We start from the raw sequence: 17,033 nt of genomic DNA, 5'->3' as shown, positions 1-17,033 counted from the left end.
AATGTGTATAGCAGCCCAAATACTCTAAACACCTGGTGATGTTGATTGGAAATACTCCAGGGAAGAGCAGTCATCACACAGTTAATAGATGAAAACATGTTACTTGCAAGTCTGGGATTAGAACCAGTATTGCTGGCTCATTTTTACGTGGCCTGGAAATTGTGTTTTGATTTCCGTTTCTGGAGTTTATTTTCCACCGCTGTGGGGGTGCGACCTGTGGTGAGCCCGCGTATAGCCCACGAACTGCGGATGGCCGTGTCCTCTCGTGTTGCGTGTGTGCACCCATGTGTGTGTGTGTCCGTATGTGCGTGCGTGTGTAGTGGTTAGCACGCTGCGCTACAAACCTAGCGCCCCAAGTCTATTCCCGCTCACGGCCAACACACCAGTGATGATTATCTTTACCGGTCTTGGGCTTCCCCTAGGTCGACTCAGCCTCAAGCGAGCACCTGGTGCAGTGTGTAAACATCGCCACTGAGGATACAAAGGCGGCCAGGCGTAGTGCTGGCCACCCCACCCCCTCATGTGCCGTTCCGGCCTTCATAGATGCTTGCTAACAGCACTTGTCCCAACAGTTTGTTAAGGCTACACGTGGGGGGGTCTTTGTTTGTTTTGTGTGCAGTGATGTTTGCATACGAGCAGTGCCTGCTGGTGCTCGGCCACCACCCCGACATCTGGTACGAAGCGGCGCAATACCTGGAGCACTCAAGCAAGCTTCTCGCGGAGAAGGGGGTAAGGGGCCTGTCTACGTGACACAACCTAAACCACCAGAACGATGGCCGCCATTCGTCACTAAGTGGCGGCGACGTCGCCGCGGCACTTGTGCCAAGCTAGGTGCACTTTGAGGCGATCGCGTGAAGTGGCGATGGCTCGCTGGCAGGAGGTCACGGGACAGACCCAGGTGCCGTGGGTTGACTGACTGAGATGACTGGCCGATGCGTTATCTGTGCCCGCTACTGTGCCAACTTTTTCTGTGTTTTAGCCGCCCGGCGCTCTGTTCGTTGTGAGCGTCGCTCCTCTGCCGTATTACTGGAGGGGGGGTGACTGCCTCCATCTGCCCAGTAGCATCCTTCACGCACACAGACGGACTTTTGGCCTGTATATACTGAGGGCGCGCGTAGCAAGCAACAATCAAGGTCTTACTTCCCCGTGCCAGTAAAATATCTGTTTTTTATATCAGTGCACCCTTAGCTTCTACCTTTTTGGGTTTCATCAGCATGGTGTAGCTGTACACAGAAAGTTTACAGGCAGATGCACGTCCATTGCATTTACCTCGGCAATCCGTCGTCTGGAACGATGTAGACTTGTACATTGGCAGGCAAACACACGTGCACGCAACTTCTCCTCGCTTGCCCAAGTTTAACCGATTTCCCGCCACTTCTGTTTCCGCCTCAGGACATCAACAACTCGAAACTCTTCAGCGACGAGGCGGCCGCCATCTATGAGCGTGCCATCAGCACCCTGCTACGCAAAAACATGCTCCTCTACTTCGCGTACGCAGACTTCGAAGAGGTGTGTGTGTGTGTAGCGTAGGCAGTTAGTGTGCTGCACTACGAACCCGGCGACCCGGGTTCGATTCCCGCTCACGATCACCAACACCAGTGACGATGATATGAAACGGTCCTGGGCCTCCCCTAGGTCGACTCAGACTCAAATGAGTACCTGGTGCGGTGTGTAAAACATCACCACTGGGGAGACAAAGGCGGCAGGGCGTGGTGTTGGCCACCCACCCCCTGTATGCCGTGCCGGCCTTAATAGGTGCTACTCGCTAACAGCACTTGCCCCAACAGTCTGCTAAGGCTATCCGGGGGATCTTTGTGTTATCCGCAGTCTGACCGTTTGTTTTTCTTACCGGCAATTCCGATTGGCACGGTTGACTACGTACGGTGGGAAAGAAGTTTAACATGCATACATACTCATAATATTGGTCGCGAAAGCCTACGCGTTAAAATGCATACATACGTACAGGACACACCGCGGTTCAGCAGCCAACGTGCGCACACGCTGCCTGGTTATTATTGCACGGCTTCAGCGGTTTGAATTGTGTCACCGCCCAATTGATGCCATTGGGAGGGTTATGTCTGTGGAATATCGCTGTTATGTCTGTGGGACATCACTGGGCAAATGTGTTGTGCGCTTAGAACGCACAATGAAGAGCCTGCTGCGTTGTTGACGATTGCTTCCTCCACCGGCATCTCTGAGCCCACAGTGGAGAGCGTCTGCTCAAATAGCCGAGGGGATGGCGCCCCCTACTGGGGCCTGGCTGGGGGGCGCCACGGTGGCTAGGAGATGTTAACTACCTCGCCTGGTATACAGGAGGTCGTGGGTTCGATCCCGACCCTGACGCCTGCTGGAAATTTGGAGTTTGCGTGTCTCTCTCTCTCTCATCATCATCACGGTGGCTAGGAGATGTTAACTACCTCGCCTGGTATACAGGAGGTCGTGGGTTCGATCCCGACCCTGACGCCTGCTGGAAATTTGGAGTTTGCGTGTCTCTCTCTCTCATCATCATCACGGTGGCTAGGAGATGTTAACTACCTCGCCTGGTATACAGGAGGGTCGTGGGTTCGATCCCGACCCTGAGGCCAAATGTGCTGAGGGTATGCCCCCTAAGTGGTCTGATGCGAGCGTGTGCGCCCACCTGCCCACCCGCCTCTGTTTCTCCCTCAGAGCCGCATGAAATACGAGAAGGTGCACAGCATTTACAGCCGCCTGGCCGCCGTGGAGGACATCGACCCCACGCTGGTGAGTTGTCGCCGATGCATTCTCACACACGAACACGCGGCCTGGTGGCTTGGGACCGGTGCTGCTTCCGTGTCAATAAAATACATCATCATCGCGATCCATGGCTAGATTGCCAATAGGTGTCCACTGCACTGAGATGTTAACTACCTCGCCTGGTATACAGGAGGTTGTGGGCTCGATATAGACCCTGACGCCTGTATAGTTGGAGTTTGCGTGTCTCTCTCTCGCCGTGGTCGCGTGGATTTTTCTCCGGGTCCTCCGGTTTTTCTCCACGTTTTGAATCAACGTCACGCGTTTAGAGTATTTGGCTGCTGCTATAAATGCCCACGTGATAAGCCACTTCATTGAGCTATCATATGTAATAGCCAGGTCGCTTCTGAAAAAAGAGCTACTATATAGCTCAGTGGTGGCCTTACCTGGTAAAATAAACAAAGTTTAGTATTTTTTTAGTCGCACGCATGTCATCTCTTGCCCCGGCGCTACACACGACGGTGTCTGCCCCCCACCCCCCCGCCCAGGTCTACATCCAGTACATGAAGTTTGCGCGGCGCGCGGAAGGCATCAAGGCGGGCCGCACCGTGTTTAAGAAGGCACGCGAGGACATGCGCACGCGGCACCACGTCTACGTGGCGGCCGCCCTCATGGAGTACTACTGCAGCAAGGCATGCTGGGGGAAAAAAAAAGGGTGGCGCCGGTCTCCTGGGATGTTTCAGAATCAAAAATCTGGTTTTGGATGATGGGTTTTCCACTTTTTCAGTGTTTTTCAACAGAAGGGGGTTGTTGTTGTTGGTTCGATTGAAAAACGAGTCGGCTCATTGAACAACGCAAATGTTCAAGCGAAAGAATGTTGGTGAATCGAATTGCGATCTTGAATGTTGACACTTCATCGGTTAGCGAGGGGGGAGGGAATGATTTGAAAGACCTATTTATAATCCTATACCTTCGACACCATTGTCCAACGATAGTGAACATTGTTAAATGTAAATTTTTTTCTACAGATGCCGTGAAAATATGTAAAAATATCAAATCAAGGAATCGATAATTTAATACATTAACACATCAAAACCATGATCTTCATATAAAGCATGCGAGTTAAATATGAAGTATAAATAAAATTTATACTTTTGCAAAAAACTATAATCACAGCAATAGTAGCAGCTTACAAAAAATTAATGAAACCTAATATCAGTGAAATAATCATATTGTACATTCAACGTGTTTTTTTATTTGTTTACCTTTCGTATACTTTGCACTTATATTGTGTTGTTGTTGTCACGTTCTGACCCTGTGCCCTGACTGGACATCTGTGAAAAATACCTTTATAGTTCATTGGATTCCTCCTCCAGCATAAGTAATTATTCTGATTCTAAGTTGACAGGCATGCGTGCATTCACACTTATTTGTCAAGTCAGTTCCTGACGTTTATTTGTTTTTTGTTGTTGTTGTTGCTGCTTACAGGACAAGGCGGTCGCGTTCAAGATTTTCGAGTTGGGATTGAAGAAATATGGCGACACGCCCGAGTACATCCTCGCGTACATTGACTACCTCTCGCATCTCAATGGTGAGCGGGCGGCGTTTTACCATTCCCGTCTTTTGACACGGACTGCGCGGAAAAAGCAGCGTGACTTTTGAATTGTTTAAAAAAACTTTTAAAAATCTTGGCGGCGTGACTTTTAAATTGTTACAAAAACGAAAACAAATCCTGCTGTTTGCCAAATGAACGTAATCCTTCATGAGCAGGCAATGCCAGTGAGTTAAAATGGGAGTAAGGGATTGACTGATCCCATCCCATCGTCATTCTGGAGTTGATGAGTACTGCTTTTGTGGTTTGAGACTATAGACTAACAAAAATAAGACTCGACTGTTTCGCCTGGCCGACACTTCCCATGTAGTGGACTCTGGACTTTGTAGAATTCATATTTCCCAACTTTGTCAATGGCGCACTGAGATCCCTGAATGAATTGTGCCTTGTAAATGTAAATTGTGGCATGTTAGCAACAGTTTGTATGGCATGTTGCTTACATGCCATATGAAAGAAGAATAATTTTTGTTATTATTATGGCTGTGACCGATGATGATTACGACCGTGACCGCTGTCAATGTGAAGTTCGCACACCGGTGTTGATGCTGATAATTGTTTTCCCCTGCAGAGGACAACAACACCAGAGTGCTGTTTGAGCGAGTGCTGACATCTGGGAGCCTACCGCCTGAAAAATCCAGGTAGTGTTGCATCACTCTCACCAAAATCGTTGCCATCATCGCAATTTTGATCATTTACTATATTTTGTTTTACCAGGTAAGGCCCACTGAGCTATTACAGAAGCTCTTTTTCAGAAGCGACTTGGCCACAAATGATAGGTGAACGAAGTGGGCTTATCACGTATAGCAGCCAAATACTCTAAACGCGTGATGTTGATTCTAAATGTGAAGGGGAAAAAATGGAGCCCCCGGAGAGAAAAATCCACACGACCACGGGGAGAGATGTCCAAACTCCATATATACAGGCCGTTAGGGTCGGCATCAAACCCATTATCCACATGATTGTCCTCATCATTTTCATCAGTCACGGTTACCACTGATTTATAATTGATTCGTGGGTTAGGCCACACAACGATCTGCCCAAATGAATGTCGTAAATTTCAACTTACGGGTGAGCTGAAAAATGCATCATCGGCCGGTTAAACGCTTGTTAATTTAATTCATTTGGCTTTGTCGGGTGGCGGAGAGGGTATCGCAACGTACATTTTGGCCCAGATAATTTCTGTGGAAGTACCGCAAAATCAACACACAAATTTTGCCATCGGCTGTGCAAAGCTACGCGTTGAATTTCACAGTTTACATCGCCGCCTTTCCTGAGACCAGTGCCGGACGAAGCTTACGCATTCTCGCCCGCCCCCCTCTCTCGTTCCTCTCCCACATGGACGCGCCGCCGTCGCCGTGACCCCAGCGAGATTTGGGCGCGATTCCTGAGCTTTGAGAGCAGCATCGGCGACCTGGCGAGCATCCTCAAGGTGGAGAAGCGGCGCTTCACCGCGTTCCGCGAGGAGTACGATGGCAAGGAGACGGCACTGCTTGTCGACCGCTACCAGTTCATGGACCTGTACCCCTGCTCTTCGTCCGAGCTCAAGGCTCTGGGATACAAGGTGACCTCCCCCCCCCCCCCCCCCAAATCCCCATGCAAGGCAGCCTGCACGCGAACTCCGGTCATCCTCGCAGCGTGACTTTTTCCCCCTCCGTGTTTGACTCCGTGTCTCTGCCTCTCTCTCGTGCAGGACGTAACGCGCGCTAAGATGACGTCGTCCCAGCCAGACCCTGTGTCCGTCCCGTCGACTGCGCCGACCTCCTCGGAGGAGGACGTAACGAGGAAGCCTGAATACCCCAAGCCAAACATCCACCAGATGACGCCGTTTCAGCCAAGACACATGGCTCGTGAGTGTTCGCGGGCGTGTGAGTGCGTGCGTCCATGTGTGTGCGTGCGTCTATGTGAGTGCGTGCGTCCATGTGTGTGTGTGCGTCCATGTCGCGTCTCCGAGTGGCTTGGCGGTGCGTGCTCTGTCCGCAGTCGTTTCGTACGGGGAGGTGTGACGATTTCCATTTTTTGCAACCGTCTGGTGATTTATGCATTGTTTTTTTTTATATATTGGGTGCAATTGTGAACAACAGTCATATCAGACATTAGTAGATCTAATCGACATATTTATTGATTCACTGCAGGTGTGTGGTGACGTTAGGAGATGTACCATACGCTCGGCATTTGAAGTGATTTCGCCGACAATGTGTTCAGGGAGGGAGTTCCATATCCGGACAGCAGAGTGAAGTTGTAAATTGCACCTCAAGCGCCCACAGACTTAATTCACATGTGGAGACCGTTGTGGGTGGTTTTTGAATATCAAGTATCATCGAAAGGTCTCCTCTTGCCACCGGCAACGTTCGTGAATCTCACCGAGATTCTCATCTCGTAAAATATTGAACGGTGGCACTTGAAACTGAATGAAGTGCAATGGTAAAAGTAACCTGTAATCTGTAATTAGATTTTATCTAAACCTACGAGATTTAAAACTGAAAATGAGTAAGCGCAAATGACAAATAACGTTTGTACCAGCTATAAATGAATTGGGGTGTGAGGTCGCCACCAAGAGACTGGCTGAAAACCAACTTCACCAACATTAAAACCAACATTTTCGCGCTCATTACACACAATGTGATGGCCACAAATGAATCACAATGCCTTGCTGATCTCACCAAGGCACATAAACCCATCACCATGCGAACTCCGGTCATCCATACAGCAGCAGCGGCTTTTGGCTAAGCCATCGAATAAAGACGGTTACTGCATCGCGTGGCGCTTTCAGATGTACTTCTGCGATCGTCTGGAACACTCTTCCTTCCGATATTAAGAAGCCGCTGGAGCTATACACTTTTAAATCATCTAGATTGAAAATTATTGTATTTAGAACTGCCCGTTGTTGTGCTTAGTTTGTTGTTCTTCCCCACACTTCCGATTTTTACGGTCGGCTACGTACAGTGCTAAAAAGTTCAACATACGTACACACACACAACCTGCGTAAACACGGAACGCATTTCGGGCCCACACACGTGTGCGGCATTGGGAGGGCTGAACGGCAGGAATTGAAGACGCTGGAGCTATGCAAAAAATAAAATAAATAAAATGATGACGTTTCGATTGCAACACAAGCAATCATCATCAGGTGGGAAAACCACAGCAATTGTAGTAAAACGCCTTGGAATAAGGCGCTTGCTGTGGTTTTCCCACCTGATGATGATTGCTTGTGTTGCAATCGAAACGTCGTGATTTAATTTATGTTATTTTCTACCTACGTGACTTTACCGAAAGAACCAAAGAGTATGGATCCCTGCAGTCACGAAAACTTCAAATCTAGATTGGAGCTATGCAGTTTAAGTCATCTAGATTGAAAACTCATTTCTTTAGAACTGCTTTTTGCGTTTAGTTTCTTGTCCTTCCCCCCCGGTGGGAATCGAAGACTCGCGGTAGCGACCCTCTCTGATTGTGTTTTCCCTTTCCCTGTGCTTCCTCACCGCAGCTCCTGGCCTGCACCCTGTTCCGGGAGGAGTGTTCCCCGTTCCTCCCGCCGCTGTGCACCTCATGAAGCTTTGTCCGCCCCCCTTAAGCTTCCAGGTGACACTTTAGATTGTACGGCCCCTTGTTAGGAGAAGCTTTAGATTGTACCGCTCCTCATTAAGAAATGCTTTAGATTGTACCGCCCCTTGTTAGGAGACGCTTTAGATTGTACCGCCCCTTGTTAGATGCTTTAGATTGTACCGCCCCTCATTAAGAAATGCTTTAGATTGTACCGCCCCTCGTTGGGAGATGCTTTAGATTGTACCGCTCCTCATTAAGAAATGCTTTAGATTGTACCACCCCTCGTTGGGAGACGCTTTAGATTGTACCGCCCCTCATTAAGAAATGCTTTAGATTGTACCGCCCCTCATTAGGAGACGCTTTAGATTGTACCGCCCCTCGTTACGAGGAGGCGGAGGTAAAGACAAAATCGCACCTCCGATTATCCATGGGTTGGCGGCGTATGGTGCGAAAGAAGTTTAGCAGATTGTACATTCAACATACTTACATGATTGTGCAAGTACTCGCTTACGTCACTGCTATGCGGAAGGACCTCTACTCGAGCGGACTGTAGATATGGCATCTTATTTCAATCTATACAATAGCGCCTTAGTCCAAGGCACTTGACAACAATTATAGCATTGTACTTAAGATGATAGTGGTTGAGATAATAAAGAGTAGAGTTGTTATTTAACGTGGTGGTGTAGTTATGGCGGCAGGAGAACATCCGTGAAAAAGAGCATCATAGTTCATCGGATTTCTCCAGGATAAATAAAGATTCCGATGCTTTATGAGAGATGGGATTTTGTTTGTCTGCTTAAGGATGGCTAAGCCAGACACCTGGACCTTTTTCGCATTGACGCATTTGTGATTTCTTATGACACCCCAGCCTAATAGCTGCGCTTCAAACTAAAACTATTTTTTATTTTACCAGCTAAGGCTCACTGAGCTATATAGTAGCTCTTTTGCAGAAGCGTCCTGGGTACCACAAATGACAGCTCAACGAAGTGGGTTATCATCACATGGAAATTCACAGCAGCTAGAAACGCATGTTTCTAGAATGGGGTTGTTATATTTAAAGTGGGGATATTGTTTTCTTCGGGCTTTTTACAACTTACCGGGCCGAGAGGGACGATCGTTGACTCACGACCCCCTGCGTGCATCCTGCTTGTTTTCAGGGCCCGTTCGTGCACGTGGACAAGCTGATCGACCTCTTCAGGGAATTCAAGCTCCCGGAGAGTATGTATGGGGAGCATGTTGGGCTGCGTTTGCTTGAAGTGAAAATGGATACGCGCCTCCACACCCGTCCATACATTGCATTATTACACAGAGAGTGCTTGCCACCAATGAACTACAATGCCTTTGCTTATCTCGTCAAGGAGCATAAACCGTCATCACGCGAACTCCGGTCATCCACAAAGCAGCGGTTTTTGACTAAGCCATCGAACAAAGACGGCCACTGCATCACGCGATTTCAGATGCGCTTCTGCGGGCGTCTGGAATGCTCTTCCGATATTAGCAAGCCACTGGGAGCTATGCACTTTTAAATCATCTAGAACTGCTTTTTTGTGTTTAGTTTGTTGTCCCTTCCCCGCACCTCCGATTAGCACAGTTGGCTACGTACGGTGCGAAAGAAGTTCAACGTACGTACATACATTAGCGAATCCAAACATGATTTTTTTTATTCAGGCTTAATGACACCGCAACCAAAATAAAATATTCCTGAGCGAGTTTTCAGACGTCACGCTTTATTAAACCGCGAGCAACTCCTTTGACATCGGAGTATCCTCGGTGCAATGTACTTAATGTTTGCCGGTTGTAAATCTCTTTCTCCCACCGCCTCTTCCAGACAGGACGGAGCTGAACTCCGGAACGTCTCTTGAGAATTACATTTTCCGTTGCGGTGCCATTAAAAAAAAACGTAGACTATTTTAGTGAGCTGCGTAGATCTTTTTCAGAAGTGGCCTGGCCACAAATGGTAGCTCAACGAAGTGGCTTATCGTCATTTGGAAGTTTAGAGCAGCAAAAATACTCGAAACGCACGTTGATTCTACATGTGGAGGGAAAAACTGGAGAACCAGGATAAAAATCCCCGCGACCACCACGGGGAGAGAGATCAAACTCACGACCTCCTGTATACCAGGCGAGGTAGTTAACATCTCGTAGCCACCATGGCTCCCCTATAATATTTGTGTGCCGACTGCAAATATTCTGAAGTTTCTCTGTTAAGCTGAACGACGGGTGCTCAGCCGTGCGACTTGTCTCCCACCTCCCCCGCCCCTCACGATTTCCCAACACCCAGCGGTGGGAAAGGCGGTCGAGCTCATCTCCCAGAGCCACGCGTCGGCCGAGGCGGCCGCGGCCACGGCGTCGGCGGCCGAGGGGAACAACGGCAGCGCCGACGGCGGCGCCCACCGGGGTCACGACACCGTGCGCAGGTCGGGGGCGGTGAAGCGCTCGGCGGCGGACGACTCGGACGAGGAGGACGACAAGGCGAGGGCGGGCGGAGGGGCGTCCTCGTCTTCCGTCTCTTCGGCGTCGTCCTCGAACGCTAAACGGGCGATGACTTCTACCACCCCGCCCGCCCATGACATTTACCGCGTGCGGCAGCAGAAGAAAGTGCGATAGTGCCGCTGAGCCCCTCCCTCCCTCCCAGTCATCCATCCATCCATCCCTCCCTCCCGTAGCACGCTCAGCGCACTCCCACACTGGGCTTGCCACCTGTATAGATGGGTTTACCATTCACACCAGGCTTGTCCACCCCCAGTGTACATTGGGCTTGCCACCTGTACAGACTGCTGTTGCCTCCGCTGCATGCATTAAACTTACCACCACTTTTCAATACCTGTCTTTGTGGGTTTGTCTTTTACAAACTGGGCTGACTGCAAGTATAAATTGGGCTTGCCACTTGCACAGACTTCACTTGCCATCCATCGGTACGTGGTATACAACCTCTGCTGACAGGCCTTACTCAGAAGTGTAGAGCTACCAGTTTTCACCGGGTTTGATGTCGTTGAAAGCATGGAACTTGACCCCACTCCTGAATGCACTTGTCATTGGTATCGACTGGGTTTGGCACCTGTACATCCCGGGCTTTCCACCGATATCTCATCCTGACTTGCCAAATGTGTCCAATGTGAATTACACCAGTCCAGGCTAGGCCTATTGTACCTGTGGTGTGGTGGTCCATCGTGTCGACAATAGTCCCAAGGCAATGCTCCACGCACAAGGGACGCTGATGGCGCTGCGGTGGCAGGCGATGCCGGTGGCGTCGGTAGTGTTAGCCGCTGCCAGCGTTATTGCGCAATCTGTGGAGCGTGTGTGTGTGTTGGAAGAGGAGCGGTGGTGTAGCGGTTAGCGTGCTGCGCTGCGAACCCGGCAACCCGGGTTCGTATCTCCGCTCGCGGCCAACACGAGTGCGGATTATCCTGAACCGGTCGTGGGCTTTCCCCTAGATCGACTCGGCCTCAAATGAGTACCTGGTGCGGTGTGTAAAATATCGCCACTAGGGAGACAAAGGCGACCGCGCGCGGTGTTGGCCACCCACCCCCTCGTGTGCCGTTCCAGCCTTCATAGGTGCTCGTGAACAGCACTTGCCCCAACAGTCTGTTAAGGCTATACAGGGCATCTTTCCCTTTGCTGTGTCGATGGAGAGCCCCTCATGATTGCTCCAGACCTTTCGTGCTACGCCGCTTGCAAATGCTCTTTTGCAATGTGGATAATTAAACATCTAGAACATGACAGCTAAGAGAATGCAAACAAAATGGACTTCATTTTTTGTTATTTTATAAAGTTGACTTTCCACGGCCGCGTGGGAGAGAGAGCGACATTTTTTGTGTTCAATTTGTAACAACAAAAAATGCCTTGAGGAATTTACGGGCCCGACATTGTCCTGAGTAAACTTGGGACCAAATGCGAGTTTCCGAGATGAGCTACGTTTGTTCAATTTGAAAACCCTTTTGAAAAAAAAAAGAATATTTTTTAAGGAGGACGCATTGCAAACAAAAAAGCAAGTAGCTATTGTCGGTGTTTTCTCAGACTGTCTCAAGCTGCCTTGACATCAATTTGCGGCTTTGCTAACGAGAGAAAAAATTATGTCATCATGGCCGCAGCCTCTCTAGTGGGTGTCACTTACAACGTTACTGCAGGGCTACAGCACCGTACTTAAATTTTTTTTTTCTCTCTCTTGTTGGGCAACCTGGGATACAACGGCCTAGATTTGTACCAACGGGATGCGAACTTGCGTATCGAGTTGCTCACTTGGTGATCGGGCGTAAAACGTTTGGGCACGTTAAGCGGCACATGGTGTTTTGTGCCACGCGGCAGGTCAATCGGATTTTCCCAGATAAAGAGCTCTGGCCCATTAACGCCTTCAGCAATGCTGCTGGAGAAAGGTTTTTGTGGCATTTTGGGTTGGAGAGGAACGCTCAACGGCTCTTAAAGAGTGGCTGCTTGTGATGTCACTGCGTGGAAACGTGCACCACCGTCCACGTACTTTTAATTTCCCATCGACGTGGGGAATTAAAAGTACGAGACATCACGACATCATGAACGAATTGTTCTATATATACTTTAATGAGGACGTGCAAGCCTCTTCATGAGCTACTAGCAGTCGGCAAATGATGGTGTAACTATTTTTCACCTCTTCGACCAAATCACCTGACATGCAACCAATCTTTTCATATTTCAGAAGCTAGGCAGCGTTGAGCCTCAATAGTGCTTGGACGGGCGACCACGGCATGAATGCAGGTGCAGACTGTCGCGTGGCTACGCCGCGAATCGAGATTGGTGAGGAAAAATCCATTGTACTGTACTATTTTCCAATCTCTGCGCTCCCTGTTGTCCCGAGTCAGTGCCGGTGAAGTCCGGCATCGAGGCCTCCACAAGCGACGCGGGGGGGGGGGGGGGGTGGGGGGAGGCCCTTGTCCAGCTGTGCAATTTCACCTTCGACTGCTGGGAACGAATGCTTGAGCTCGGACTTGGCTCAGTCGGCCAGTCATGGGTTCCCTCTGTGCACCGTTTGTGGATCATCTTCGATCGAATTGAGATGCTCCTCGAGGAATTGCCCCTTTGTGGTGGACGTCGTTCAAAGGGGAGAAAATTCCTCATGTCAATTCACCCTTCGGGGACGGTCTTGATATTTATGGAAAAAACTAACTTCTTAAGCGCGTTGCGCGCACACGCTGCTGTAAACCCCGACCGGAGCGCGTGTGCGCTCTGCACTTCTCAACATGCAGACCCGACGCAGTCTGTGCGAGAATGCACTGACATTTCATGCTTGATGATGGGAAGAGTTGGCGCGGGGGAGGGGAAGGGAAAACCTAAAAATATTTTTTAATGCATTGTATAAATTTACATCAATGTGTGAGACACTGTAAGTCCGACTGTGTTTTTATTGTGTGCGTTGCAGAAGTGTATATAAGACGACGCGAACGCATTTTTTGTTTGATTCGCGCTTTACTTTTTTGCGCGTTCAAATGCGACGGCTGCGCTTGGATTTTTACCCTGACGCGAATCTGCACAGGCAGTTGCCGACGGCGGCAGCCGAATTGACGTGCTATGTCGAATCGCGCAAAAAATACACCTGAAAGTTGGGGGGGGGGGGGGGGAAACCAGTTCCTAGCCAAGTGATGTCGCTTCATGTTCGCGTGGAATGTTTCGACGTTGAGCCATGGTTAGATTTGTCATTTTTTGTTTGTCGCCGTTTTTCCATGCCAAAACTTCATGCTCGAGGCGCAGCACAGTCTATACACGATGTCGTTTTGGAAATTGTTATCAGTGGTCAAAATCGGTTTAACACGTAGGCTTTCGCGACCGCAACTCTGGCTGTCGCCTGATGATGCTAGTTGTAATTACTGGTGAAACATCGTACTCGAATTGTAAATGTTGTGGGTTTGCTCTCCAACACACCGGTGTGCTGTACTTGTAACGAATTGCCATGTTTTGTCCAAGTGACAAAGCTTACTAATTGGCTGTGTCGGGTGGTGGCGGGCATAACGGCACATTTATGCGATCTAACCCTAACAACCTAACCCCTAAAACTTCTGTTATGGAGTTGGCAATATACACATACAGGGTGCTTCAAACGAATTTTAACACTTCTGAGAATTTGCAACATTACCACAAGAAATGTGCCTCTGGAGACCACCTGGAGAAGATTCCAGGCATGCGTTGACAACGATGGCGAACAAGTGGAGACTGACTTTTCGAAGCTATTACCATCACATTTGTTATCATGTTCTTTTTCCATTAAAAACTAAAATCCCATAAAAGTGTTAACATTTTTTGGAAGCACCCTGTAGGCAAGTCCCCACCGTGTGAAACTTATTTGTCCCGCTGCCCATGCTCTCCGGCGCTCTCCCTCTGCGGTGAAACATCGAGGCGTAGAAATAGGACCCCAGTTCTGAAGAGTTCCGTTTCGGTGGTATCCGCGTTGTGCTCCGATGAGAAGTGCCGGCGTGGTGTAACCGTCATGTGTTGGCTCATTTCAACCACCGCTTGTAAGTATATGTAAAAAAAAACCTAAAACCTCCCACAAAATAGAAAGTTTTCATACTTTTGTTAAATATATAGCAGACGTCATTCTTTTTCCACTTACAAATGTGTACAATAATGCCAGCGCGCCGCGGACGTTTATACGTGGATGTGCATGTTACACTAACTAGGGCGTGAAAGTGAAATACATGGATACATTCAAGGATCGTGTTCATTGCTTCAGGGTAGGATGCCTTAGACCAAGAGAGTGTCTCCGAGGCTTACGTTTCACGTCTTGAAAATGTATTCTGAAGTGGCTTAATAAAAAAAAATGTCCCTGTACCTAAATTGCAGGCGATGCCAATGTCAATATTTGCAGCCCCGTGTGCCTGGTGGATGGTCCACTGGGTTCCACGTGTGAGCCAGTTTACAGATGCAAGTGGGAGAAGGACATTTGCAAATGTGGTGAACTGTGCCTGGTTCCCAAAGCCACGTGACATTGCCACGTGAACCGGACAGCCCTGACCATTGAAATGTTTGGCGCTTTGGCAGTGAGCCCCTGCGCCCAATTAAATTAGAACCGAATATGATTTTAATGTATTTAGGACCCCGTGAATCCACACCGTGGCTTGTACATTTTGACTAAAAACGAAATAAATGGAAATTATTGACACTCCGGCGTTTGTTTTCTTTAATCGCGGTTGTTGAGCACAGGCCCCAAAGGTCCAGAACAGCGGGCGTCCAGTAACAAACAGCACTATTGTAAATGCCGTATAATAGAAGTTAATACGGAGACCAGAACCACTCCTGTTTTTACATTACGTTGAACATCTTTCGCACCGGACGTAGCCCCACCGTGCCCATCGGTGAGTAGAGGCCAGCCGTGCAGACGGCAGAAATTGTAAAACAAGTTTCGCACAGCAGTTCCTGAACATTGGGAAAACCTGCGTCCCTCCTGCATTTGGCGATGATGTTGGGTTATACTGGTAGGAACCTGGTTACACCAGCCCACAGGGGATTATTGTGTCCGTCGTGCAGGGAGGGGCTGGGTGGGGAGGGAGGGGCTGGGTGGGGAGTGTGGGGAGGGGCTCGGTGGGGAGGGGCTCGGTGGGGAGAGGCTGGGTGGGGAGGGTGGGGCTGGGTGGGGAGGGTGGGTAGGTGGGAGGGGTGGGGAGGGGCTGGTCACCCCGTGGTGCCCTTATAAAACTCAACGTTTAACCTACTCACGCCGGCTTGTGCCCGCCCTCACAGTCGGCCATATTTGCGGAATACACCACGCCGCCGTTGACCCTGGCCATTGACCGAGCAACCCAACGTTCCTACAAGCTCCCTCCGCAGGAATGTGTTCAGGGTTCACGGGGGTTGGGGAGGCGATTGCCCTCGACCCATGGCACCGTGAAGGAGTCGGTTGATTGCCAGTTCTTCACTGGGGGGGAGGGCGGGATGCGTAGTGTGGTGCGTCGCGTGATCCTCAGTAGCTGGTGGTGGGTTTTCGGCCGACATGATGAAAAAGAGGACGACGTCGAGGAAGCTGAGCACCCTGGGATGTAGTTGACACTCTCACCTGGCTCGACCCACCCTCGACTGGCCGCTGTTGTCGGTTCCTGCCAGGGTGGGTCGCTCGTAAGGTCACTCGCCATGACTCGACCCAGCCGAGGAGCTCGCAAGCCTCCCCCTAACCCTAAGCTTTGGGATCATTGGCGGTTCACCATTGCTACTCGAGAGCAGAGATTGAGCCAAATTTGACGTGAAATTGTTTTTATGTCATGGGTTTGTTTGTGCAGTGACTGGGCTAAGGCAGTTACCTCGGGCGAAAGCCTGGGTTCGAATTCTGGATTTCAGCGGTACCAACTGGGCGCTGACCTCTTGAGACATCTGGCAACTTCACAGAGTGAATTTAAATGCCAACACTGTCCCATGGCAGAACCAAGGAACGATAATGTTTAAGTCACTGGGTCCAAAACCATAAATATTCGCAACCATGCTTCGGGGCTATTGTTTCCTGGAGAAAACCCACAATACCATGGCAACCCATCATAAAGGGTACAGATAGCAGGCCAATAAAGCCAGCATTGTAAAATGCAATACAAATCAGTCCGTCAAAATAATTTTGTTTTTCCAAGAGTACATCAACATAGCAGCTGTGTTAGTGTGCTGGGAAAAATTGCTCCATTCACTGGCCACACTTAACAATTCACTCACGTTGAACTCAACTCACTCACTCAATGAATGCACCATGGGAAACTGCGCAGTTAGGACCACGTTAGACTTTGACCAAGACAGTCAGTAGTGTCTCCCCCTCGAAGATTTGACGATTGTCACAATTACAAATGCCAGGTCATGGCTTGATTCTTCGTCTTATGAACTGTAACTAGTCCACATACGAACATTCGCCCTACGAACTTCAGAGATGCGAACAATCCTGTCCATATGTCCAGTTGCCTGTTCAGACCGAGAGTCGCAAGTCCAACCGCCGCGCAATACATGGTGGTGGTGGCATCTACATCTGCAGAACGTGAAGAACCAGTGGCATCTACAGAACGTGAAGAACCGGTGGCATCTACATAACGTGAAGAACCAGTGGCATATACATCTCCAGGAGATTATAAAACGTTTACATTTCCTGTGTTTAGAGCACATGCCGTACAACATATTTGGAATCTTCAGGAGTAAAGTTGGACTTACAAACAAATCGACTTACGAAACACATTCCTGC

At 49.4% G+C, this 17,033-nt stretch overlaps 1 protein-coding gene across 1 annotated transcript in view; it reads left to right on the top strand.

Annotated features, from left to right (window-relative positions):
* CSTF3 (cleavage stimulation factor subunit 3) overlaps positions 1 to 14,990 on the top strand; it is a 51,768-nt gene extending 36,778 nt beyond the window's left edge. Inside the window, exons 11-21 of the mRNA XM_078869149.1 lie at positions 620 to 729; positions 1,393 to 1,509; positions 2,668 to 2,742; positions 3,261 to 3,404; positions 4,201 to 4,303; positions 4,893 to 4,962; positions 5,690 to 5,885; positions 6,015 to 6,171; positions 7,806 to 7,900; positions 9,022 to 9,082; positions 10,146 to 14,990. Of these exons, the coding sequence (XP_078725275.1) occupies positions 620 to 729; positions 1,393 to 1,509; positions 2,668 to 2,742; positions 3,261 to 3,404; positions 4,201 to 4,303; positions 4,893 to 4,962; positions 5,690 to 5,885; positions 6,015 to 6,171; positions 7,806 to 7,900; positions 9,022 to 9,082; positions 10,146 to 10,471 (1,454 nt within the window). The 3' untranslated portion in view covers positions 10,472 to 14,990. The remainder of the gene's footprint in view (positions 1 to 619; positions 730 to 1,392; positions 1,510 to 2,667; positions 2,743 to 3,260; positions 3,405 to 4,200; positions 4,304 to 4,892; positions 4,963 to 5,689; positions 5,886 to 6,014; positions 6,172 to 7,805; positions 7,901 to 9,021; positions 9,083 to 10,145) is intronic.
* The last annotated feature ends 2,043 nt before the right edge of the window (positions 14,991 to 17,033 follow it).

The sequence above is a fragment of the Lampetra fluviatilis genome, chromosome 27, assembly GCF_964198595.1.
Source record: "Lampetra fluviatilis chromosome 27, kcLamFluv1.1, whole genome shotgun sequence".
In the NCBI taxonomy this organism is placed as follows: domain Eukaryota; kingdom Metazoa; phylum Chordata; class Hyperoartia; order Petromyzontiformes; family Petromyzontidae; genus Lampetra; species Lampetra fluviatilis.
This window is presented reverse-complemented; position numbering and strand designations above follow the sequence as displayed.